The 20,865-nt window shown below is 55.0% G+C and overlaps 10 protein-coding genes across 10 annotated transcripts; 5 read left to right on the top strand and 5 right to left on the bottom strand.

The window, feature by feature from the left end:
- Positions 1-2,449: 2,449 nt before the first annotated feature.
- On the top strand, positions 2,450-5,461 carry PG998_006385 (uncharacterized protein; the record flags this gene model as incomplete). Its single annotated transcript, XM_066873203.1, has 6 exons — positions 2,450-2,691; positions 2,758-3,583; positions 3,665-4,145; positions 4,197-4,458; positions 4,530-4,741; positions 4,812-5,461. The coding sequence occupies 6 exons, from the start codon at positions 2,450-2,452 to the stop codon at positions 5,459-5,461; spliced, it is 2,673 nt and encodes an 890-aa protein (XP_066733300.1).
- A 395-nt stretch (positions 5,462-5,856) lies between these two features.
- Positions 5,857-6,569, bottom strand: PG998_006384 (uncharacterized protein; the record flags this gene model as incomplete). Its single annotated transcript, XM_066873202.1, has 5 exons — positions 5,857-5,908; positions 5,981-6,105; positions 6,155-6,224; positions 6,284-6,491; positions 6,554-6,569. 5 exons carry the CDS (start codon positions 6,567-6,569, stop codon positions 5,857-5,859), a joined length of 471 nt encoding a protein of 156 aa, XP_066733299.1.
- An 859-nt stretch (positions 6,570-7,428) lies between these two features.
- PG998_006383 (MFS transporter prlL) lies at positions 7,429-7,641 on the bottom strand (the record flags this gene model as incomplete). The annotated part of the gene is made up of 1 exon (XM_066873201.1): positions 7,429-7,641. One exon carries the CDS (start codon positions 7,639-7,641, stop codon positions 7,429-7,431), a length of 213 nt encoding a protein of 70 aa, XP_066733298.1.
- Positions 7,642-8,481: 840 nt separating this feature from the next.
- Positions 8,482-9,408, top strand: PG998_006382 (uncharacterized protein; the record flags this gene model as incomplete). Its single annotated transcript, XM_066873200.1, has 2 exons — positions 8,482-8,605; positions 8,678-9,408. 2 exons carry the CDS (start codon positions 8,482-8,484, stop codon positions 9,406-9,408), a joined length of 855 nt encoding a protein of 284 aa, XP_066733297.1.
- Positions 9,409-9,856: 448 nt separating this feature from the next.
- PG998_006381 (uncharacterized protein) lies at positions 9,857-10,806 on the bottom strand (the record flags this gene model as incomplete). The annotated part of the gene is made up of 2 exons (XM_066873199.1): positions 9,857-10,646; positions 10,724-10,806. The coding sequence occupies 2 exons, from the start codon at positions 10,804-10,806 to the stop codon at positions 9,857-9,859; spliced, it is 873 nt and encodes a 290-aa protein (XP_066733296.1).
- Positions 10,807-11,392: 586 nt separating this feature from the next.
- Positions 11,393-11,965, top strand: PG998_006380 (ribose 5-phosphate isomerase; the record flags this gene model as incomplete). The annotated part of the gene is made up of 2 exons (XM_066873198.1): positions 11,393-11,799; positions 11,869-11,965. 2 exons carry the CDS (start codon positions 11,393-11,395, stop codon positions 11,963-11,965), a joined length of 504 nt encoding a protein of 167 aa, XP_066733295.1.
- A 27-nt stretch (positions 11,966-11,992) lies between these two features.
- On the bottom strand, positions 11,993-14,378 carry PG998_006379 (uncharacterized protein; the record flags this gene model as incomplete). The annotated part of the gene is made up of 5 exons (XM_066873197.1): positions 11,993-12,126; positions 12,267-12,929; positions 13,035-13,194; positions 13,470-14,031; positions 14,263-14,378. The coding sequence occupies 5 exons, from the start codon at positions 14,376-14,378 to the stop codon at positions 11,993-11,995; spliced, it is 1,635 nt and encodes a 544-aa protein (XP_066733294.1).
- Positions 14,379-15,217: 839 nt separating this feature from the next.
- Positions 15,218-17,340, top strand: PG998_006378 (uncharacterized protein; the record flags this gene model as incomplete). Its single annotated transcript, XM_066873196.1, has 5 exons — positions 15,218-15,240; positions 15,312-15,776; positions 15,833-16,521; positions 16,585-16,719; positions 16,796-17,340. 5 exons carry the CDS (start codon positions 15,218-15,220, stop codon positions 17,338-17,340), a joined length of 1,857 nt encoding a protein of 618 aa, XP_066733293.1.
- Positions 17,341-17,972: 632 nt separating this feature from the next.
- Positions 17,973-18,941, top strand: PG998_006377 (uncharacterized protein; the record flags this gene model as incomplete). The annotated part of the gene is made up of 1 exon (XM_066873195.1): positions 17,973-18,941. One exon carries the CDS (start codon positions 17,973-17,975, stop codon positions 18,939-18,941), a length of 969 nt encoding a protein of 322 aa, XP_066733292.1.
- Positions 18,942-19,092: 151 nt separating this feature from the next.
- Positions 19,093-19,715, bottom strand: PG998_006376 (uncharacterized protein; the record flags this gene model as incomplete). Its single annotated transcript, XM_066873194.1, has 3 exons — positions 19,093-19,110; positions 19,163-19,250; positions 19,408-19,715. 3 exons carry the CDS (start codon positions 19,713-19,715, stop codon positions 19,093-19,095), a joined length of 414 nt encoding a protein of 137 aa, XP_066733291.1.
- Positions 19,716-20,865: the final 1,150 nt, after the last annotated feature.

Raw genomic sequence — 20,865 nt, 5'->3', positions numbered from 1 at the left:
GGTCGTAAAAATAGCCATATTCGCTATGGCTACTGAGTAGCCGCTGAATTCCTGTTATCATGTGAGTCTCGATCTACCTTTCTAACGGAATAAGGGTGGGATACGTACTTGGTTATTTCGGTAGGTATCACGGAGTAAACAATCATTATGGAAATAACAAGATGCTTTTACCCAAGCTACCAATCCTCCGCATTCCAGAGCCATTCTTCAAATGCATCCGCCCCGATCCCCTTCACGTCCTGGGCCTTCGAGCGTATGATACGTTTCCCACCGCTTCTGGAATAGGGTTGCGTTGGCTTTCCTCGACGACTGCTGCGAGTGGCTCCTGGTCCAGCGTTGTTCTCTAAGGCTGGGGTAGATGAGATGCTACCATATTTCATGCAAACAACGTGGGCTATATCCAATAACCGTATCCGGGTATATGCTAAATAGGTAGCAGTGACATCCCTCGAGGACGGAGACAGGGATGAAAATTGGATTGGAAATAACATGAAACGAACGAGTGTGGGCGATTTAATCATATATAGATACGTCGCAACTCAGGCCATAAGTTTATCAGCCAGCACCTCTAGCCAGTAGTTCATTTCTGAATGCTGCCCTTCAGTGTTGGAACTTGCAAGCTTTCGATGCTATACATACTGACAGTAATGTCAACTGAACTTATGCCTCTATCTCTTGACCGGAGTTGTCGAATATGTATACCAGAAAGACTTATGCTTGACCGGCTTCAGATACCAGTTCAGGTCAGTCATGTATATTGCCAGATAACAATCCAATGCAACGCTTGCCCTTCAAGCTATGTTACATCAAAGCAAGCAGTAGAACGCAAATTGGGAGATAGCACCAAGCAGATAGTAGTCATAAGATGTCACCCTAGAAAATGAATCAAAGACAAAGGAATGTAGAACTTATTTGCTTCTCTAAGATGGAAAACACTAGAATAGCACGCTAACCAAAAAGGGGGCTTACCCCTATCTTGACCGTTTTATGACAGCGCTGCCCGAGCTATCTCGGAGCTCGACGCCGTTCATTGTGATACCGGGCATCCTTCCGAGTAGAATTTTGATGGGGTCAGCTCGGTAACGAGGAGTTGGGAACTGTTAATCCGCATACATCAGGGAGAGCTCCACCCCGCAAAGCGTTATAACGCAGAGGATAGCATTGTTGAAAAGCCCAATACAGCAGATCGAGATGACAAATGATTGAATAACAATAGTCAGGCTTCAGTCTTTTGATCAGATGGCATGCGATTCTTTTCTTGTATCCGGTCTTTAGAGAAGGCCGTGGCAGAACAAAGCATGTCGAATCGCACATTCTGATACTGGTATTTCGTGACGAACTCTACGTACAGGCCTCGAATGGCTCTTGGGTCTTTCACGCTACTCAGCAGTAGGATGCGATATGCTTGTGTTTCGAGGCAGGAATTTTCTTGCTTCCTGTAAGCTACAGAGCATTATACTCCACGGCACATCAAGGTGACACGAAGAGACACATGTCTATCAGCTCCAGGATGGTGCGGCGACGTACGGCCCAGCATGTTGCATGATATATAAGAATAGGAGTTGCAGATTCAATTTGTTTCTTTTCCAATCTTCTCTTTTCCATATTCTACCAAGCCTGTCATAAGGAACAGCCTTTTGTCTCTTTCTCATCCACAGTGTATATGCCCAGCAATACTCCGTGATCATATCGGATCACTGACTTCTACCTTCCATCTTCTTATCTGTACTCTTGTTCGTCCCCTTCTTTGAGGAGCCTTCATGTGCCTTCGTTGACTTGGTATCCAACATCGCTCGTTGTAGAAGTCGATCTTGTATAGAAGATGTCTCGTATATGTAGCGGTCCAGCATGGGGCTGTCTCTGGTTCTTTCCTAACTGTCAGTACTGGAGTGTAGTTGTAAGGGGTAAAGATGTTGACTTACTTGGTGGAGGACTCCGATGATGTAGACGATGCCTTGATTCTATCCATATCCTTATATTGGTAGTTTGTCTTTCTTAATTGTAGAATTTGTGTTGAAAGTGATTGCGGATATTGATCGATTCTATGTTCCCATATTACCAGTTTCACTACAGACAGTTGAGGGACCAAGGCTGAATTTATAACCTGTCTCGTTTCTTCTGGGAATGAATAATACTACAGTCTATCATGGACATTAGTGCTGTTATTCGCTGCCCATGAGGCCCATTGTCAACATCGATTGGCTTAACCTGGGGAATATGGAAGTGAGAACTACTAATTGAACTTGTCTCTGACATGCGAGATTGAACCAATGACCCTGAGCCTTCTTCCAGCTTCATGGAATTGCCTGAACCACTCAGAACGAAAGTTCATATACGTGAGTACTTGATTCATATCTGTTTTTGCTAAAGAAAGAAATGCTGCTTATTCATTTGTACGTTCTCGTCAGATCTAGCATGAGCCTATCATAGGCTGTCTTGCGGTGGAGCAATGCATTTCTCAGCCCATGCTCCCTATTGGTACATTTTGATGCTCACGAGATTCGTCCAATCATGTCGAGACGGCTTGGTTGCCTCCCGCTGTGCTCTAGGCTGCCACGGCCCAGGTGGCCTGAAATCGATCCTTGACGTCTCAAACACTTTTGCAGCACTCACATCGAGTTCAGGAATCGAGGTTTACCATTACAGTTCTATTGGCTTGAGAACCTACCGAGGAAAAGGAAATTTGCAAAGGTCTGTGAGCGATAGTTGGTCTCAAAATGCAATTGAATCCACTGCTGACCCTACATCCCCCTATAGCCCTAGTCGACTCAGACCGGACTTTACATCAGATATGGGACAGTCCCTAGAGAAGCAGAACCAGGATGGAGGCGACCGATATAATGATCGCGTTTCGCGTTCCCTGATAACACCCAATGCCGGCCAAGTTACCGCCCGTACGACTGATCAGAGGACGCCAATCGTCCACGATGTGACGTCATCAACTATCGATAGGATGCACGAATCTACCACTGGGGAAGATTCCGACCTTGCGCGAGCCTTGAGGTCGTCCTATGTCCGGTCGTCGAGTGGAGAAAACGCAGTATTCATCCCAGTAGACAAGATCGAGGCTTTGATATGTCCACTCAATGTCTGCTTGCAGTTGGCGATCTCCACTACCCTCAACCGGGCTGCGAGGGACGAATGTGCGGCGGAAGTCTGCGGATCCCCAGACACTCGCAAGAATCGGAAGAGGATATTTGCAATTCTCGCATTGGTCGACATGGTAGCCGAAATCGCGGGCTTTATCGCAGCCGACATTTGTGACTCCGATCTCCCACTGGAGCTGCAACACCATCCACGAGGTTCAGAAACCACGCAATGTTTGGTTCTGAGGCGAAATGGCCACCAGCCTGATTTTATGGGGTACTGGAAGCCCTCCGCCAAGGAGCTGTTCGATCACAATCAGTGGATTGTTAACGCCCCCTGCTTGTCCATTGGGTTGAAAGGCGTTTTGCACTACGACCTGGCCCAACAAACAATATTGCCGTTCATACAAGGCGATGAGCCACAGGAAATCCGGAGAGGCAGCTTCAGTATTGTTTTCAAAGCCGAAGTACACCCGGCTCACCACAACTTCAATGAGGTAACTTGTGTCCGCTGTCCCTGGGACGCATCTTGCAATCGTCTCGCCCAGAGGTTTGTGCTAATATATGCATTTGGATAGTATGGAAACAATGCCGTTGCAATTAAGCAGCTACACGCCAGCTCCGAAGATGCTTTTAATCGCGAACTGCAAACTCTGAAGAGCTTCAGCGGTAATGGCCAGGGAACCTCCCATCTCATCAAGCTGCTTGCCACTTTCAAACACCGTGGCAGCTATCACTTTGTGCTCCCTTGGGCAGAGGGAGATCTGCAATCGTCCTGGAAGCAGCCGCATGACTTTCCTGTATGCACATCCTGGGTTTCGGAGCAGGTGCACGGGCTTGCAACACCTTTGCATCGTATGCATCATCCCGTAACCAACAATACAGCAGGCGAACGTCCGTATGGTAGACACGGCGACATCAAACCTGCAAATATTTTGTGGCTCAAAGGTTACAGTAATAACAAGCCGCCAGGGCTCGTATTAGACGACTACGGCCTGACAGATTCTCACAGGGCAGTTTGCCGGTCCAATGTCAACCCACACACAATTGGAGGCACACGTATGTATCGAGCTCCAGAATGCTACGACCTAGATTTCTGTTTCAAACTAGAGAATGATCTTAGGCTTTTCTGTGTGGCCATAGAGTTCGCGGCCCGGTGGCTGCGTGACAGTCTCAGCATGATAACCCCTTCTATGAAGAGAACTTATGTGTCAAACGGAACATCGATCGCCCGCCCATCAAGAAAGCGACTTCGAATGGATCACGTGGTCGCCTACGGGTGCCCCTATCGCAAACGCGACCCGCTTGTGTTCAACGTCAGAGACTTTCCTAGCTGTGCACTCACCAAGTTCCCGTCTATTCCGATGGTGAAGTAAGGTTTCTTTTTGGCTTTTAGATCAACTTACATTCCAATTATTGTGGCTTTCGCTAATGCCGCTGCAGGCGCCACGTGTTGAAGGATCATCAAAACGCCGCTGCTTCTGGAAATATTACAGACCAATTGTGCCACCATGGTGTAGAAGCCACTATGGAGAAGGCGCGGGAGGCAGAGATAGGCCAGCGATTACGTTCCCGACGAGCCAATGACCAAGTCCTCGACTGGGACTCGCTGTGGAACGTATTATTTCCCGCGGATATGGACATCCCTATAGGAGGTAGAACTTTACTCCTACCTTATTTACTTAAGTATGAACTATGATCGCTGACACATATACCAATCCACAGAATACGAGCCAGTAATCGAACACCATGAGGTGAACAAAAAGCTCGGCGGCAGGGCATTTCAAGGGAAAGACTTGTTTCTGCGCAAGATGAATGGCATCCATTCCTGTACCTCGACTTTGGACCTTGAGGTTCAAGCCGATGATGTATGGGATACGGTCAAGTCGTATACCCAAGAGAATGTTCATTCCCACCGCTTGCATTCTCTTCCAGGCATCAACAACAACAATACAAGCTCTAAAAGAGCCACTGGCCTTCAGAGCAGTCGAACAATGCCGGCTGGAGTCCTGCGGCAGTACAATGACAGCACCTCTAGTGTGAGCATTCGAAGACTTGCTCCTTGGCCCACGCAAACAACCGAGCCAGCTCAGACCTCTCAGATTAGCTTCGGGATAGAGTCGGTGCCATTTCCTACGTTCAATGGACCCTCAAGCACCTCCACGTTTCCCAGCCTCCCAGATCCGACGCCGCCACGTGTTGGGGACACGACTATGCATAACATTTGCAGCGATGAATACTCCAAGCTAGATGATGGTTTTCTAGAACCGATTCTCAACACATTTGATTGGACTGCAGGCAATGGTGAATTTGACTTCGACTGGGATTTCAATATTGACGCTACGTCGGACAATATCACGTCACTAGATGATTAGACTGTGAGGGCAGATCACCGAAAGTCTCTTATCGACGCACTTATACTACTGGTGTGATGCAAGGACTACGTCGTGTGGGTATTACATAGCATTCTAGTACACCCACAGACCCTACAATCATCCTTTCTCCGAAGGTTTACCCTAAATCCTTGTAGTAATGAATGCAGTACCGGCGTGGCTGCTCATATGTGGTGGACTGCCGCGGCAGGCGCTGGGTGATGCTGGAAAACCCTTATCATGCTAACAACATCGGTCAGTAGTCAGCCCTCTTTAGAAAAGATTCAATACGACAGCACATATTTGGGGAACTTGAATATTATGAAGTTGCTATTGAAATTATTATATAGAGTTTGCTACCTTCGTAAATCGATCACTAGAATGTTTGAATCCATTTCCTAGCGCCTAGCAGTAGGCCTTTTAAGTAGGACAAATAGGGCGAGGTATGATCTGCGTGAACGTTAGTCAGTGCCCTGATAGAAGAAGGAAAGAAGTGCTATAAAGTGGAGGGTTTAAACTTACAGCACACCAGTGAAGCAAAGACCGGAGATGACCCCGAATCCCATCAAGTATTTCGGCGAGTCCTTGGATGGGAACAGGTACGATCCGTAGATTTGAGCCAGGTTTCCCTGCAGTCCCCGAATTAGCTTGTGTTTGTGTATCAAGGCATGTTGGGATTCTTTCGGGTTCACATACCATTGCGTTGACGAAGGCCAGGCTGATGCCGCGAACTTCGGCCGTCATCGTCGTGAAGGTGGAGCTTGCACTGTAGTCAAGTGGTTAGCTGACCGGTATAACCAACACCATGCACGGGTAGCAACTTACTAGGCTAGCGAGAGGCCGTTAGACGCCCATAGACCGGACGCCATGATGACCAGCAGGGCATATCGTGCCTTGAAGTCGTACACGGCGCATGTGATGATGGAGCAGAGGCAAGCCACGCCCATGGCGCAGCCCAAGACCAGTCCTCTCCATCGGGGGTACTTGTCCATGTAGAAGACGACGATGATGGTCACAACAAACGCGCAAACATCTGGGAATGGATTATTAGCATTGACAGTCACTTAGGCCTTAGGGGTGGCTGTGGCCACTCACAGATGGGGATAGTCATGTATTGAGCATTGACGGTGGAGTAGCCCAGGCCGGCGACCAGTGTCGGGTAGAAGTAGGACAGCGTGGACGAGCCAACGACAGCCATGTAGCCGACCACGAACAGCCAGACCTTCCAGTCGCAGAGGGCCACCTTGAGGGCTTGGAAGTGCGAAAGCTTGGGGCGGTCCTCGCCGCCGTCGAGGCGCGAGGGGTCGGCCATGAGGCGGCGGATGGCGAGCTCGCGCTCGGCCTCGGAGAGGCGCTTGGTGTTGGCGGGGAAGTCCATGAGGATGAAGGAGGCGACGATGGACCAGCCCGCGGTGGCGGCGCCCTCGACGATGAACAGCCAGCGCCAGCCGGCGAGGCCGTGGGCGCCGTCGAGGCCCTTGGTGATGGAGCCGGCGATGAGCCCGCCGAAGGCGCCCGACAGGATGGCGGCCGAGATGTAGACGCCGAAGCGGCGGGCCTGCTCCTCGGGCTTGTACCAGCTGGAGAGGAGCAGCAGCATGCCCGGGGCGAAGCCGGACTCGAGCAGGCCGACGAGGACGCGCAGGCCGAGCAGGGCCTCGTAGGTCTGGATGAAGGCCATGCCGACGGTGGCGCAGCCCCACAGGAACATGATGGCGGGCAGGAAGACGGATGGCTTGGTGCGGGCGAGGATCATGTTGGACGGCACCTCCCACAGCACGTAGCCGATGAAGAAGACGACGAGGACGATCGAGTAGCGGTCCGAGGTCAGGTCGAGGTCCTTGTCCATGCCGGCGATCTTGGCGTTGCCGATGCTGAGGTTCGCGAAGAGATGGGTCAGCTCATTGTGGTCTTTGCACCTCGCCTCTTGATGGAAGCAGGGCAAAAGAGGATTGGGTTTGTTCGTCTGCTTACTTCGTTCTGTCCATGTAACTCAACAGATACATAATCCACATGGTCGGGAGGATATAGAGATCGATCTTGCGCACAAGCTTGCGCTCCTCCTCGGAGTCGGCGACATAGGCTTCGGCATATTCGGTTTGGGATCTGTCGTTCTTCATCATCTCGGCATCCACGAACTCCTCGTGCTCTCCTGAAGCCTTGTCTGAATGTTTGACATCCATGCTACTGGCTGGATTGTTCATATAGGGGAGTGGTAGAGATCAAGAGAAGCTGCCAGACACTTGAGCCTGAGAGGGTATCAGTTGTGGGTGATGGGAAAAGGCAAGAAAACGACGCAGCCAAGCCTTTATAATGAATTGGACGTTTGACATTTGATAGATATTAGCACTGCAGGGCTGGGTTGGGGCTACTGATGGGTGAAGTCCAGCCTCATCACCCAGATTGTCGGGAAGCGTTAATCTGAAATCTTGAGTTTCCAAGAATCGGCTGTTTTCCCCATACTATCTCCCCCGGTTTCCACAACGATGTGGTAATAACTCTCCCACACGGGGTACAGGGAACCACCCTGGCCCCCCGCATGATGTCTGACTCAAGCTAAGGGAGCCCAAAGAAAACATCTTCGCTTACGGCTGAGTGAGGGTGTGGAGACATTGGCTCGGAACGGGGGCTCGTGATCCACACGATGGAGCCCCTGACCGCGTCTCGAGGCCATCGCATTCCAGACGCCCAGCGACGGCAACGAGCTGCGCCCCGAGACGACAGCAACGATCCACCCCTCCAACTCCGAGACGCACTATTGCCAAGACCGTCGAATAGTGGCGCCATTCCCCCACACGAGGCAAGTTGGGGATGAGCTAGTAGATAGACGCTTGCTTGCAACAGAGAAGCGTAGATATATAATTCATCCAACGGTTTCGCTTCTTGTTGATGTCAGTAAACATCAGAACACTCGAACTTGATACCCTCAATCTTCGTCACAGCCCTCCTGAATACTAATTGGGATAAGCAATTCCCTTTTCTTGCACTCCAAAAGCACATATCCCTTCCTCACAATTCACACGATGTCTCCTTCAGCGACGGACTCAGCAACGGCCGGTGACGCCCCGGTTGTCGATAACTACCCCTCCACCCTGCCCCAAGCTGGTCACAACTGGCAAATCAACCTGCAAGACAAGGTGATCGCAAGTAAGTATCCTAGATTTACTTTCCCAGCATGTTATTGTTCAAGCCCAAGCTAACCATGTCTTCGCGTGTCAGTCACGGGCGCAAACCAAGGAATCGGTCTGGGTCTCGCCGAGGTGTGTTTGGCCAACGGCGCGGGCAAGGTCTTCTCGCTGGACATCAGCCAGCCGGGCGACGACTTCGCGGCGCTGGCCAAGAAGAACCCGGGGCGGCTCGAGTACGTGCAGACGGACGTGACGAGCGAGGAGTCGGTCAAGCAGGCCGTGGACGAGGTGGCGACGCGGGGCGGGCGGTTCGACGGCATGATCGCCAACGCGGGGGCGACCAAGCACCAGCCGGCGCTGGACTTCACGCTGGAGCAGTTCGAGCGGCTGTACAAGCTCAACGTGACGGGGGCGTGGCTGTGCGCGACGTACGCGGCGCGCAAGTTCATCGAGCTGCGCACCAAGGGCTCCATCGTCTTCACCGCCTCCATGACGTCGTACCGGCCCAACCGCGCCGCGCCCTCGGCGCCCTACGGCGGCACCAAGGCCGCCGTCCGCAACATGACCCACACCCTCGCCATGGAGTGGTCCCAGTACGGCATCCGCGTCAACAGCATCAGCCCCGGCTTCGTCAAGACGGCCCTCACCTACTACGTCGAGACCAGCCCCGACTGGGACCTCAAGATGAAGTACTACGGCGGCATGCCCCGCCTGGCGCTGCCGCAGGAGCTGGGCGGCGCGTACGTTTACCTGCTCTCGGATACGGCGACGTATACCACGGGTATCGATATCCCTATTGCCGGTATTGTTGGTGCTTGGTAAAAGATAGAAGGGGTGGGCATAAAGGAGTTCCGGGGTTTCACGTCTTGCATATAGCATATTCTCAATAGAAAAGAATTGAAGAACACATACACTTAACAGCTTTGTAATTCCATTCTGTCATTGAAACGCCGTAATGTATCGCCTGTTTTCGTGATGTAGGGAAAGAACTTGGTAGATACGTGGTCCGCGAAAGATAAAGGCCTCCCTGTCAATTTTGCTTCGGCAGTCGCCGCTGATCAATTCATTATCAGATGAAAGCACCAAGACAAACACTCAGTAAACATAAGACTCGCTAAGTTTGATGTTTAGCAGGTGTCATTGTATTTAGCAGAACCGCCACTCGAGTGCAGCATGCCAAGCCAGCGCTCAAATCAGAGTTCACTATAAGACACAATACTAGCCCCAGATAGCAGTATGTTCATTATCGGCATGGCCTATCATATTCTAGCTACGCCTTCCCCGCCGACCCCGTAACATCCATCTGCCACTCCATCAACCTCTGAATCGCCTTGGTCCCATCCTCCATCAACGTCGTCAAGCTCGCCGTCGCGGCCTGCGTCTTGAGGTGCACGAGGTAGTCGTCGAGCACCAGCTTGTTGACGTTGATCTTGCTGCACCCGCCGCGGATGCACTCCTTCATGACGTCCTCGGGGAAGTCGTTGGTCCCGTGCAGCACGACGCGCACGTCGGTGTCGCTCGACGCCGCGAGCTTCGCCCGGATCGCCGCCAGCCGCCCGTACTCGAGCACCGGCCCCCGCGCCCCGTACTCGCCGTGCACGTTGCCGAAGGCGGGCGCCAGGAAGTCGATGCCCGTCGCGACGAAGTCGTCGACCTGCTCGGGCGTCGTCAGCGCGCCCTCCAGGTCCGCCGTGTCGGCGATGCCGTCCTCGCCGCCCTCGATGCGGCCGGGCTCGGCCTCGGTGCAGATCTTGTAGGTATTACAGAACGCGACGAGCTCCTTGGTCTTCGCCAGGTTCTCCTCCATCTCGTGGTGGCTCATGTCCACCATGATGGAGTCGAAGAGCAGCGTCGACGCCGCGTGCCGGATCAGCGCCGCGTCCTGCGCGTGGTCGAGGTGGATGGCGACGGGCACCGTGGCGGTGCGCGCGGCTTGGGCCGCGGCGTGCACGAGCAGGCCGTCGCTGTAGGTGATGGCCCAGGGGAACACTTGAATGATGAGCGGGGCTCTCTTGGCTTCGGCGGCGCGGATGAAGGCGAGGATGCATTCGATGTTGTATCTGAAGCGAAGCTCGCGGTCAGTGTCGTGCAGAGTAAGGGAATACGTAAACGTCAGATGGATCCCGGGAAAGCTCACGCTATGGGCGCGACAACGCCATATCCGCCCTTCTCAGCATCCGAGAGGATCTTGTATGTCCTGTTGTCCTTTTTCCACTCCATTTTGGCCGATATGTCTTTGTTACTTTGTGCAAACGGGTGCTAGATTATCTCCATGTATCAGGTCGTGATTCTTCGTAGTAATGGGCTACCCAAAGTTTCAAGGAGTCCTGCCATTAAACCCTTCGTCATGATGCATTTTGATGCTGTCCCAAACTCCCCGAAATGCTTGCCGTGGCCCGCCAAAACATGCATGGCCCCTTGCCGCACCCCTCACGACCCCAACTTCTCCAGGGGTAAGATTGGTATACGAACTAGTAGATCCAAGCTTTCTCCGCGTACGGGTGGAGTCGACATCGCGTCTCGAGGCAGCGCGGGTAACGTCCAGAGCACCTCCATTGATACCACCTGGGACAAATGACACCAGTCGTCGGTCTCATGACGTGGGAAAGACTTGAACGATGTGAATTCGCATAATACGAGAGGAACACCACCCCCGCATCACAACTTGTTAGCGACGAACTATTCTTAAGTAATCCTAATCCTACCCTGCCTGACTTTGGTACTGCCAATCACCATCACCACCAAGACAGTCCCCATCTCATATCCGTCACACACACACACATTCACCCCTCCCCCCTTTCCCAAAATGGCATCCTCCTCCAGCAAACCCCAGCTCGTCATCGCCATCGGCGGCGACGACGCCGGCTTCGAGTACAAGTCCCAGCTGGCCGCGGACCTGTCGGCGGACCCGCGCGTCGCCGCCGTCATCGACGTGGGCCCCGGGTCGGCGAGCGACAAGACGCCGTACCCGCAGTACGCCATCGCGGCGGCGGAGCTGGTGGCGTCCGGAAAAGCCGACCGGGCGCTGCTGGTGTGCGGCACGGGCCTCGGCGTCGCCATCAGCGCCAACAAGGTCGCCGGCGTGCGCGCCGTCACGGCCCACGACAGCTTCAGCGTCGAGCGCGCCGTGCTCAGCAACGACGCCCAGATCCTGTGCCTGGGGCAGCGCGTCATCGGGCTCGAGCTGGCGCGCCGGCTGGCCAAGGAGTGGCTGTACGTGGCTTCCCTTCTCGTCGCTTCTTCCCGTCTTGGCTGAGCTTGAGGTGCTAACATGCGCGGTAGTGGCTACACGTTCGATCCCACCTCGGCCTCGGCGGCCAAGGTGCAGGCCATCAACAGCTACGACATGCAGCGCTCGCAGGCGGTGGCTGCGGTGTGATTCGGGGAGGGCGGTTGGTCGATTCCACTAAGTCACTCGGGCCCATTCGGCTATCAGGTCGTCGCGCAGTGCGGCCATCGGCCAGCCTGTGCGGGATTCGCAGGCGTCGATTAGCGACAGGATGGCCTTGCGTTTTTCTTCGTCTTGTACGCATAGCCCAGCTGTAGATTTCACTAGCGTCAGAAACATGGGAACTCGGAAACAGCGGCATGATCAGTATGTTTTGGGAAAGGGATAGTCATCGCGGCACGGAGTTGGACTGGGCAGCGTCACACTTCTTTCTACACAGACACAGACTTACCTCCAAACAAGCACTGGGCCGACATGATCTGGCTCCCTTCGTCTCGTAGCTCCATAGCGATACCGCAAATTGTATTCACGGCTTCGTGCAGCACCTTCTGCGTCTTGAGGTAGCCGTCGAACCCCGCCGACACGACAGGCCGGTGCAGCGTGATTAGGATGCGGATGAAGCTGTAGATCTGCATCGCCACGGCGAAGCGCGGCGGGTGGATCCAGATGGGCTCGAATACGCTCTGGGGGTCGGCGGCCGCGGGCGTTGGCAGCGCCTGGAAGCCGGGGCCCAGATGCGTCTTCCAGCGCGCGAGCTCCGACAGCAGCACGTCGCCGACGTAGGCGCGCCGCTGCTGCGCCGAGCCGTCGCCGCCGCCGTCCGTCTTGGCGCAGTAGTTGACCGTCTGCGACAGCAGGTAGACGATGCGGCTGGCCAGCTCGTCCTGCGTCAGGTCCGGGTAGTCCAGCCGCGGCCGCCAGAAGGAAAAGCACCGTCGCCGCTCGCGGAACGCGGCCCAGATGTCTTGGCGCAGCCACGCCCACCACACTGATTGCCGCAGGCCGCCCGACACGCCGTTGACGTTTTGCGAGCGCTGGATCCAGAAGACGCCCTTCAGGTGCCGCTTCCAGTTGCTCTTGGAGGAATCGAGCATCTCGTAGGTGGAGATCACCACTGGTTGGATACCACCGCTTCGTGTTAGCACATGTGATTGGACCTCGTATCACTACCCTGGTAGGGCTGGTAGAAAGGGCAACAGGTGAACAAGGGAGGACTCACAAGCAGTAGCTAGAAGCTCTTCCGAATGCGTGTAAGATTCATACTGCAGAGCAATCTGTAGATAGTGTAGCGTTTCATAGTAGTATTGTACGGCCATGCTGGATGGATCTGATCCCGACAGCGACGTATGGGCCGCAGCAGCAGCAGCATGGCCGCCAGCCTGCAAGGACGTGGCGCGGTGTCGTGCGCACAAGGCCAGTATGGCTTTACAAAGACCAACGTTCCGTAACGCAAGCCTGATGGCATAGGTGGAGAAGTGTTTCTATGTCATATTCATCAGAACACGAGGGGTCACTTGCAAGTGTAGGCAAGGCGGTCACAAACATAGGGATCGAACAGGTCCAGCTGCGTCCTCGGTCAGCAATCACATTCAATGTCATGGAACCACGATGGTGATGCTTTGCCTACCCATTGACTGGCTCTTTCGGCAAAAACACGAAATAGAGAGGCTTCCTCGGACGTCAGTTTAACGTCTTGGTCGAGCGACCATGCGTGCCGCTCGAACGTGCGCGCCAGAGACGGCGTCACCGCCGCAATGTCCCCGGCGATCGGCTGGTTCTCGGTGCCGATGGGGCGCGATTCGGCGTGCGTCGCCTGGCTTGCCGAGGACGGGGAGTCGTCCTCGAAGGGCGCCGGGCTCGGCGCCAGCGAGAAGTTGGCGTCGGCCTGGGCGGCGTCCGTCGCCAGCAGGTCCAGCCAGCGGTTCGAGGCCATGTCGGCCGTCAGCTGCTCCGACGCCACCGTGTCCGGGGACTGCGCATAGTGGTACGCCTCGGCTATTGTCACCAGCGAAGGCGCGGGTGGACCTGCTTGTGGTGGAGCGGCCGGCGCGGGTGGTGCTGGATGGGGTGATGAACCTGGTGCCGCCATGATTTGGAAGGGGAACGACTCTCTTCGCTGTGGTACAGCTGCTGCCCCTGCCGAGACGGATGGGGTAATGCTGCTCTCTTGGCTATATTGCCGCGACGAAGCTGTGGGGTTACGACTTGCTTCTTCGCTGTAGACGCAGTCGCGGTTCGCGATGGAGCATGGCCCGCAGATTGGCACTTCACCGACGTCATCAGTTCCAGTCTCTGCAGCTGAACTCCGTAGGGAACGTACGATTCTCGTCACATTTCTTATGTCTGGACCGGCAGGTCAAGCTACAGACAGGAGGATAAGCCATGAGTAATTGGACGGACTCTATTACTTGACAGGTAGTGGGATTGCTATCGAGGGTGGCGCCTACCATCCAGTCCTAGTGCGAAGTCCCCGCGATCGCGACTTGCGCATCCTCTTTGGCTTCGACGCCGACGAGCCATCCGTGCCCAGGCTCCGGGTCGGAGTGTCGCGCGTATTATCCATGACTATGCTTCGATGGCGTGAAGGTTGGTCTGCGAATACAGTAGAGCGCTCCACGTGGCGCTTCGCGGGTCAAGTTGAAACAATCAGCGGATGAGCAACAGAGTTTAGTCATGCGCGCGGGTCGATGGCCGGAGGAAACGGGGATGCAATGGGAAAAAGTTCTCGTCTCGAGGCTTTCGTCGAATTTCCGCGCGAGGGTAAAAGAAATCGAATATGCAGGGGGGTCCAGAGCCCAAGACTATTCCCCGCAAACTGCAACCCCGGCTTTTACTAAAGGGGTATTATTGTCGGGCCATTCCCCGCACCCAATCGGCCACGAAATCCCCAGCCGCGACAATGCAACCTGACTCGCGTGCATGTCCTCCACGTTCCCGTCACCATTACCCTCATTACTTTTCGGAGATGCTTTACTAGGCAATGTGAGACGGAGCTAGCCTGCACATCCTCTGTTGCATTATTCACGGGTCACCCGGCCTCGCTTTTCCATAGTCCAGCGTCTTGCTCGGCCCTCGGAACGTGGCCGACACTAGCCGCGACCGGAGTGCCTCGAGACGCGGGCCCCTTAAAAGCATAGCAGAAAGAGAGGGTCTTTGCCTTGGAATCAATCCGCGACGCGCGTGACTGCAGTGCGACCCAGACGCAAGTCGCTGATCCACGATGGAATCATGTATCTCAAATACGGCTCTGATCACGTTCATTCTAGGAGGCCAAGTCGACTTGGTTTCAATGCGTGTTGCAAGACACAATCGTACTCGGACTAAACTTGTTGCTTCTTGAGACTTTTTACTTTACATATTAATCACGCCGTCGAAGAAGCAAAGAGCCATTTGCCGCCGAAGATGTCGGACAAGCACTTTTTCCCGTAAGCGAAGGCCCAAGACGCCAGCAGCACAGACGCTGTATGTAGTATGTAGTATGCTGACCATCGTGCAGGGAGACGGCCGCCAACACCCTGGTCCCCCGGTACCTGCGGGCCTTCACCGCGGCGAACCCGCACCTAGGTCTCATCGAGTCGGAGCGGGTGGTCTACGAGAAGCGCCACGACCGCTCGACGGTCTCGGTCATCTCGGGCGGCGGCAGCGGCCACGAGCCCGGCTGGTCCGGGTACGTGGGCCGGGGCGCGCTGGCGGCGGCGGCGTGCGGCGACATCTTCGCGTCGCCGAGCACCAAGCAGATCCTGGCCGCCGTCCGGGCCACGCCCTCGGACGAGGGCCACATCATGATGATCACCAACTACACGGGCGACAAGCTGCACTTTGGTCTCGCCGCCGAGCGCGCCAAGGCCGACGGCACGTGCAGGAACGTCGCCGTCATCCCCTTGACCGACGACGTGTCCTTGGGGAGGAGCAAGTCGGCCGTCGTAGGCAGGAGAGGCATGCCCGGGCACATTATCCGTACGTTCATTCCACAGATGCCGACTATCCCTGAAGGGTGACGTAGAACATGACTGACAGGCCTCCAACCAAAGCCGCCAAGATTGTCACAGCAGCCGCGGCCAGGAAATACAAATTCGACCGATGCGTTAAGCTGGCGCAAGCGGTCAACGCCGAGGTCGTGTCCATAGGCTCAGCGCTCGACCACTGCCACGTCCCCGGACGGGCCAAGCACGAGACCCTTCCCGCCGAAGTCGTCGTCGTCGGCGCCGGCATCCACAACGAGCCCGGCGCGCAGAGGTTAAGCCCCTTTCCCCCGGTGGAGGACCTGATTGCCCACTGTCTCCGGCTCCTCTGCGACCCGAACGACCCTGAAAGGGCGTTCGTCGACTTCCACGCCGACGACGCGGTGGTACTGGTGATCAACAACTACGGTGGCGTCAGCAACTTGGAGCTGGGCGCGTTGACGGACGAGACCATGGTACAGCTGGATCAGACGTGGAACATCAAGCCCGTGCGGGTTTTGTCGGGGTCGTTTGAGACTTCATTGAACGGACCGGGCTTCTCCATTTCATTATGTAACCTCACCAACGCTGCAAAGGAGGTGTCCGCGCCTGTTGAGGAGCTGTTGGATCTCCTCGATATGAAGACGGAAGCCGTGCACTGGCCCAATGTTTCCTCGCCACAGGCCTATCAAGACCAAACCACTGAGCCCGTCAGTGAAACTAAGGAGGGCGTTCAAGAAGGGACATATGAAAACGACATCAAGGGTAAGTCGCTCAATTGGCCGTGGGCATGTACATTGACAGCTAACCAAGACGTCGCAAAAACAGTCACACCCGAGCTGCTTGACACAGTGATACGGTCAGCCTGCCTAGCAGCCATTGCCGCGGAACCGAATCTGACGAAATGGGACATGATCATGGGCGACGGCGATTGCGGCGAGGCAGTTCAAGGCGTTTCAGAAGGTAAGTACTCACGCTGACGTTCCCCCAGCGGCAACATGCCCCACCCATCATACCCGGTCGCTAACACTGGCGGCAGACATCATCGCCATCCTAGACCGCAGGGACAACAAAGAAGGCTCCATCATGAAGTTCCTGCTCGCCACGACTGATGCAGTCGACAACATGGGCGGCAGCCTAGGCGCGATCCTCGGCATCCTGCTCTCGGCGTTCACGTCGGCCCTGCAAGACGGCGTGCGTCAGAGCCGCTCGGAGGAGACGGCCGCGTCCGCGTCCCGCTCGTCGTCGTCCATAATGTACGCAAGGGCGCTGGCCCGGGCCGTCGAGACGCTGAAGAAGTACACGGGCGCGCGCGAGGGCGACCGCACCGTCATGGACGTGCTGATTCCGTTCGCGGAGGCCTTCGCGGCGGCCGACGACGAAGGCGACTTCGCGGCCGCGGTGCGCGTCGCCCGTGACAAGGCCGAGGGCACGCGGCACCTCAAGGCCAAGTTCGGGCGCGCTTCCTACGTCGCCGAGGCGCAGGGTCAGGCTATTCCCGACCCGGGGGCTTGGGCGTTTTACGAGTGGGTGGCGGGCATGCAGCGGGCGATTGAACAGCAGGGGGCGACGGGGAGCTCGTGAGGGTTGGGGAGGGGCTGAGAAGTTGCTGTTAACAACTGTTCCATGTTTATATTGTCGATTCTTAGACTTGTAGATACGACTTTCGATGAAAATGATAGATATACTGCACTATCAAAATGTATACAATCATCAACACGGGCGGTAATGATCAATGTCTGTTGTCCGCAGCCATTGAATTTGTGACGAAACTCAAATCTCGCCAGGTGGGGTGAAAATACAGTTTCCCCCTCCGCCCGTTGCTAGCGGCATTGGAATTCGTTTCTCTCAGAACGTCAATTGGCCTTCCAACATGTCGCCATTTCGATAGCTCTGTCAGTATTTGCCAGCGCATCATAGCCAGTTGGCGGTTTCCTGCAGAGACGAAACTTGCATGAAACCGGCGTTTTCGCGGCTGTGCTCTAATCAGAAGAGCTCGCTTTCTGGATTGGCGGTGGATCTCTGACTTCAATCCACGACCACGTCCCTAACCCAGTACTGATTGACATGGTAGCTATCATTTCTTTTTCGATCGCGTAGAAGCCTCTCGACTTTCTTCATTTCGAAGTATCAATCGTAATAGACCAAGCTGAGTGATTTTCCACCTTCGACTTGATTTTATCAACGACTCGTGGCCCTCCAAGACTCCAGCAACCATGGCCACCCACACCCCCGCACGCTACGAGGAGCTCAAAGCCGCCGTGACGGCCGCGCGCCTCCAATTCGAAGCCGGCAAGGCGGCGCAGCCCGACAACGCCACGGAGGTGCTGCAGGGCGTCGACGAGACGCCGGTGCAGATCCCCGCGCGCGACGGCTGCCGCACCATCGCGGGGCGTCTGTACCGCGCCCAATCGGCCCCCGCCTCCGCATCCGCGGGCCCCGCGCCCGTCCTCGTCAACTGGCACGGCAGCGGCCTGGTCTTCCACATGTTCGGGCAGGACCGCCCCTTCTGCGCCCAGGTCGCCCGCGACGTCCCGGGCCTCGTCGTCCTCGACGCCGACTACCGCAAGGCCCCCGAGGACCCCTTCCCCGCCGCCGTCCACGACGTCGAGGACGCGCTGCGCTGGGTCGCGGGGCAGCCGGCCGTCTACGACGCCAGCCGCGTCGCCCTGTCGGGGTTCAGCGCGGGCGGGCTGTTGGCGCTCGTGGCCGGCTCCACGTTCCGCCAGACCTTTGCGGCCAGCGCGGAGCTGCGGGGGTTGCAGATCCCCGTCGTCGTCGCCGTCTACCCGCCCACGGATCTCTCCGTCCCCGCCGCGGAGAGGAAGCAGGTCGAGAAGCCCATCCGGCCTATCCCGCCCCAGATGGCGGCCCTCTTCGACGAGTGCTGGACGCCCGATCCGAAGACACGCCTGGATCCCCGCGCCTCGCCTGGACGCGCTGACCCGGCGCTCTTCCCGGACCACGTCGTCATCGTGACCTGCGGCGGCGACAATTGCGCGCCTGAGGCGAACGACCTGGCTGACAAGCTGAAGGATGGCAAGCGCAAGGTCGTTCACGAGGTTATGGAGGGCATGCCGCACGCATTCGACAAGACGTGTCAGCCCGGCACGCCGGAATGGGATCAGATGAAGAAAATGAATGCGCTCATCATCAAAGAGCTCAAGGAGGCACTGCGAGTCTAGTAGCGCCTAGGTCCTTCTGTATGTGGATGCTGAACCGACGAGAAAGACATGCTAGTCATGCGATGTGGACAAGATACCACGTTCAATAGAAAGTATATTGGAGCTATCTCATACTAGTTCCACTACAAGTGAATGGTTTCTCGGAAAAGAGTTACCTTTCTTGCGCATCCTGAATGACATAATTCACAGTCAATCGAGCTAGCCGGCCGAGCAAGGTTGACTCGCCAGTGGTGTTTGTTGACCGGGTCCTTCTGATAGACATTGAGTTCGAAGAACTTGTCATGAACCTCGCACTTGTAGTTCTTGTATCTGCTTCCGTTCAGTTCCAGTCAGCGGATCTGTGCAGATAGTCTGGGCGCCAGGTAGGGCCACTTATATGAAATGCAGTACGTAGGGGGAGAAAGGGGGGCTCCGATAGTACACCAATGACAAAGAAATGGATGCTACCAGATGTGGTAGGACATACGAGTTCAGCTTCTTGAAGTTGGCTTGGATGAGATCTTCTTCAGTAACCTCGACGAACTCGTCTTGCTCGTGAGCCATGGGGACGAAGTATCGCTTCGACTCGAGAGGGCCATAGTTGACCTGTTGAACCACCTGTATAGCGAAGATCTGAGGGTTCTCCGCCAAGTCTGGCTTCTCTTCACTGTTGCTGCTTGGCGCGGCGGCCTTCGGGTAGGAAGCCCATGCGATGAAGGTGTTGAACTTGGTCTGATGCAAGAGATACTGTGGACGGTAGGGCTTGATGGAGCCACAGCAGAAGATGGAAGTCATTTTGATGGCGTTTTGGTCAGGAAAGATTGGTTTAGGGAGTGCTCTCAGGTGTATGCATGAGGATAGAAACAGAAACAGAAGTTTTTCACAATGAGAGAAGGGAATCTCCTATTTATCGAGCTGGATGAAATTTGGTCTTGCTGAACTATGCTCCCGCGTATGCCCATTGAGGCACTGTTTCGTGAAACAGTCTTACTGAACACCATTTGTGATTGGCTAGGATCAAGCTGCATCTTGCTGAGAAGCCGCATGGTACTAAGGAACTGGCTGCAGATATTGAGGCATACCCTCAGTTTTGGCCAATGGAGGTGTTCTTTCGACTCGATTAAGGTTAGAATGACGCGCCATGCAGAAATTGAGGCATACCCTCGGCTGTGGCCAATAGGAGATATTCGTTTGGGTGGCAGTGATCCCAAACTCCTGGCTGTCTGACCCTTTGCGACTTCAGCTATAATTGATGCATTTCCTCAAATCCTTCCGTTTCTTTTCTCTCCTTTCTTCCCACGGTCGACCCTGGTGGTGATACCGCAACCGCTCTTTGCCATCACTTCCAGCAAGCCAACTTCATACATTCTTTTCTGTTTTTCGGCCAACTCTACTTCCATCTTCTGCTTTATCCTTCTTTGCCAGTAGGCCTCTCTCCAACTTCCTATACTCGTGAAAGCTTCCTCCTATTTCTAGTCAGCAACCAACAGGGCCAAACGCACCCGACGATCAACATCTACTACACTACGATCAGATCCGATCTGATGGGTGCATTGATCCTCGCTGGTCACAGCACGGATATGATGGTCCTCTTCCACAGTATGATTGGGGTGATTCAGCACCTACGGAGCCTGCTGGACAGGATGGGCAAGTCGATGGATCAGTACGGCCAGAAAGCAGCAACAATATTCAACAGCACGAACAGGGACACACGAATGATCAGCAAGGCTCAGACTTGTCTACTTCGAATCCATTCCAGTGTCCACATTGCCCCAAGACGTTCTCCAAGAAGAAGGGCTTCACGTAAGTTAATTCAGTGATAGCCAAGCAGTAGCAGACTAACAATCTTACTCGCAGAAGACATATAAAAACACACACTCGCCCCTTCAAGTGCAAAGAAAGCGGTTGCACGAAGGCATTCGCATTGAGCAATGATTTGGGTCGT

The sequence above is a fragment of the Apiospora kogelbergensis genome (assembly GCF_038363985.1).
Source record: "Apiospora kogelbergensis strain CBS 113332 chromosome Unknown utg000003l_segment0_segment0, whole genome shotgun sequence".
NCBI lineage: Eukaryota > Fungi > Ascomycota > Sordariomycetes > Amphisphaeriales > Apiosporaceae > Apiospora > Apiospora kogelbergensis.
The sequence above is the reverse complement of the archived record's forward strand: the minus strand, read 5'-3'. Positions and strand labels throughout refer to the sequence as shown.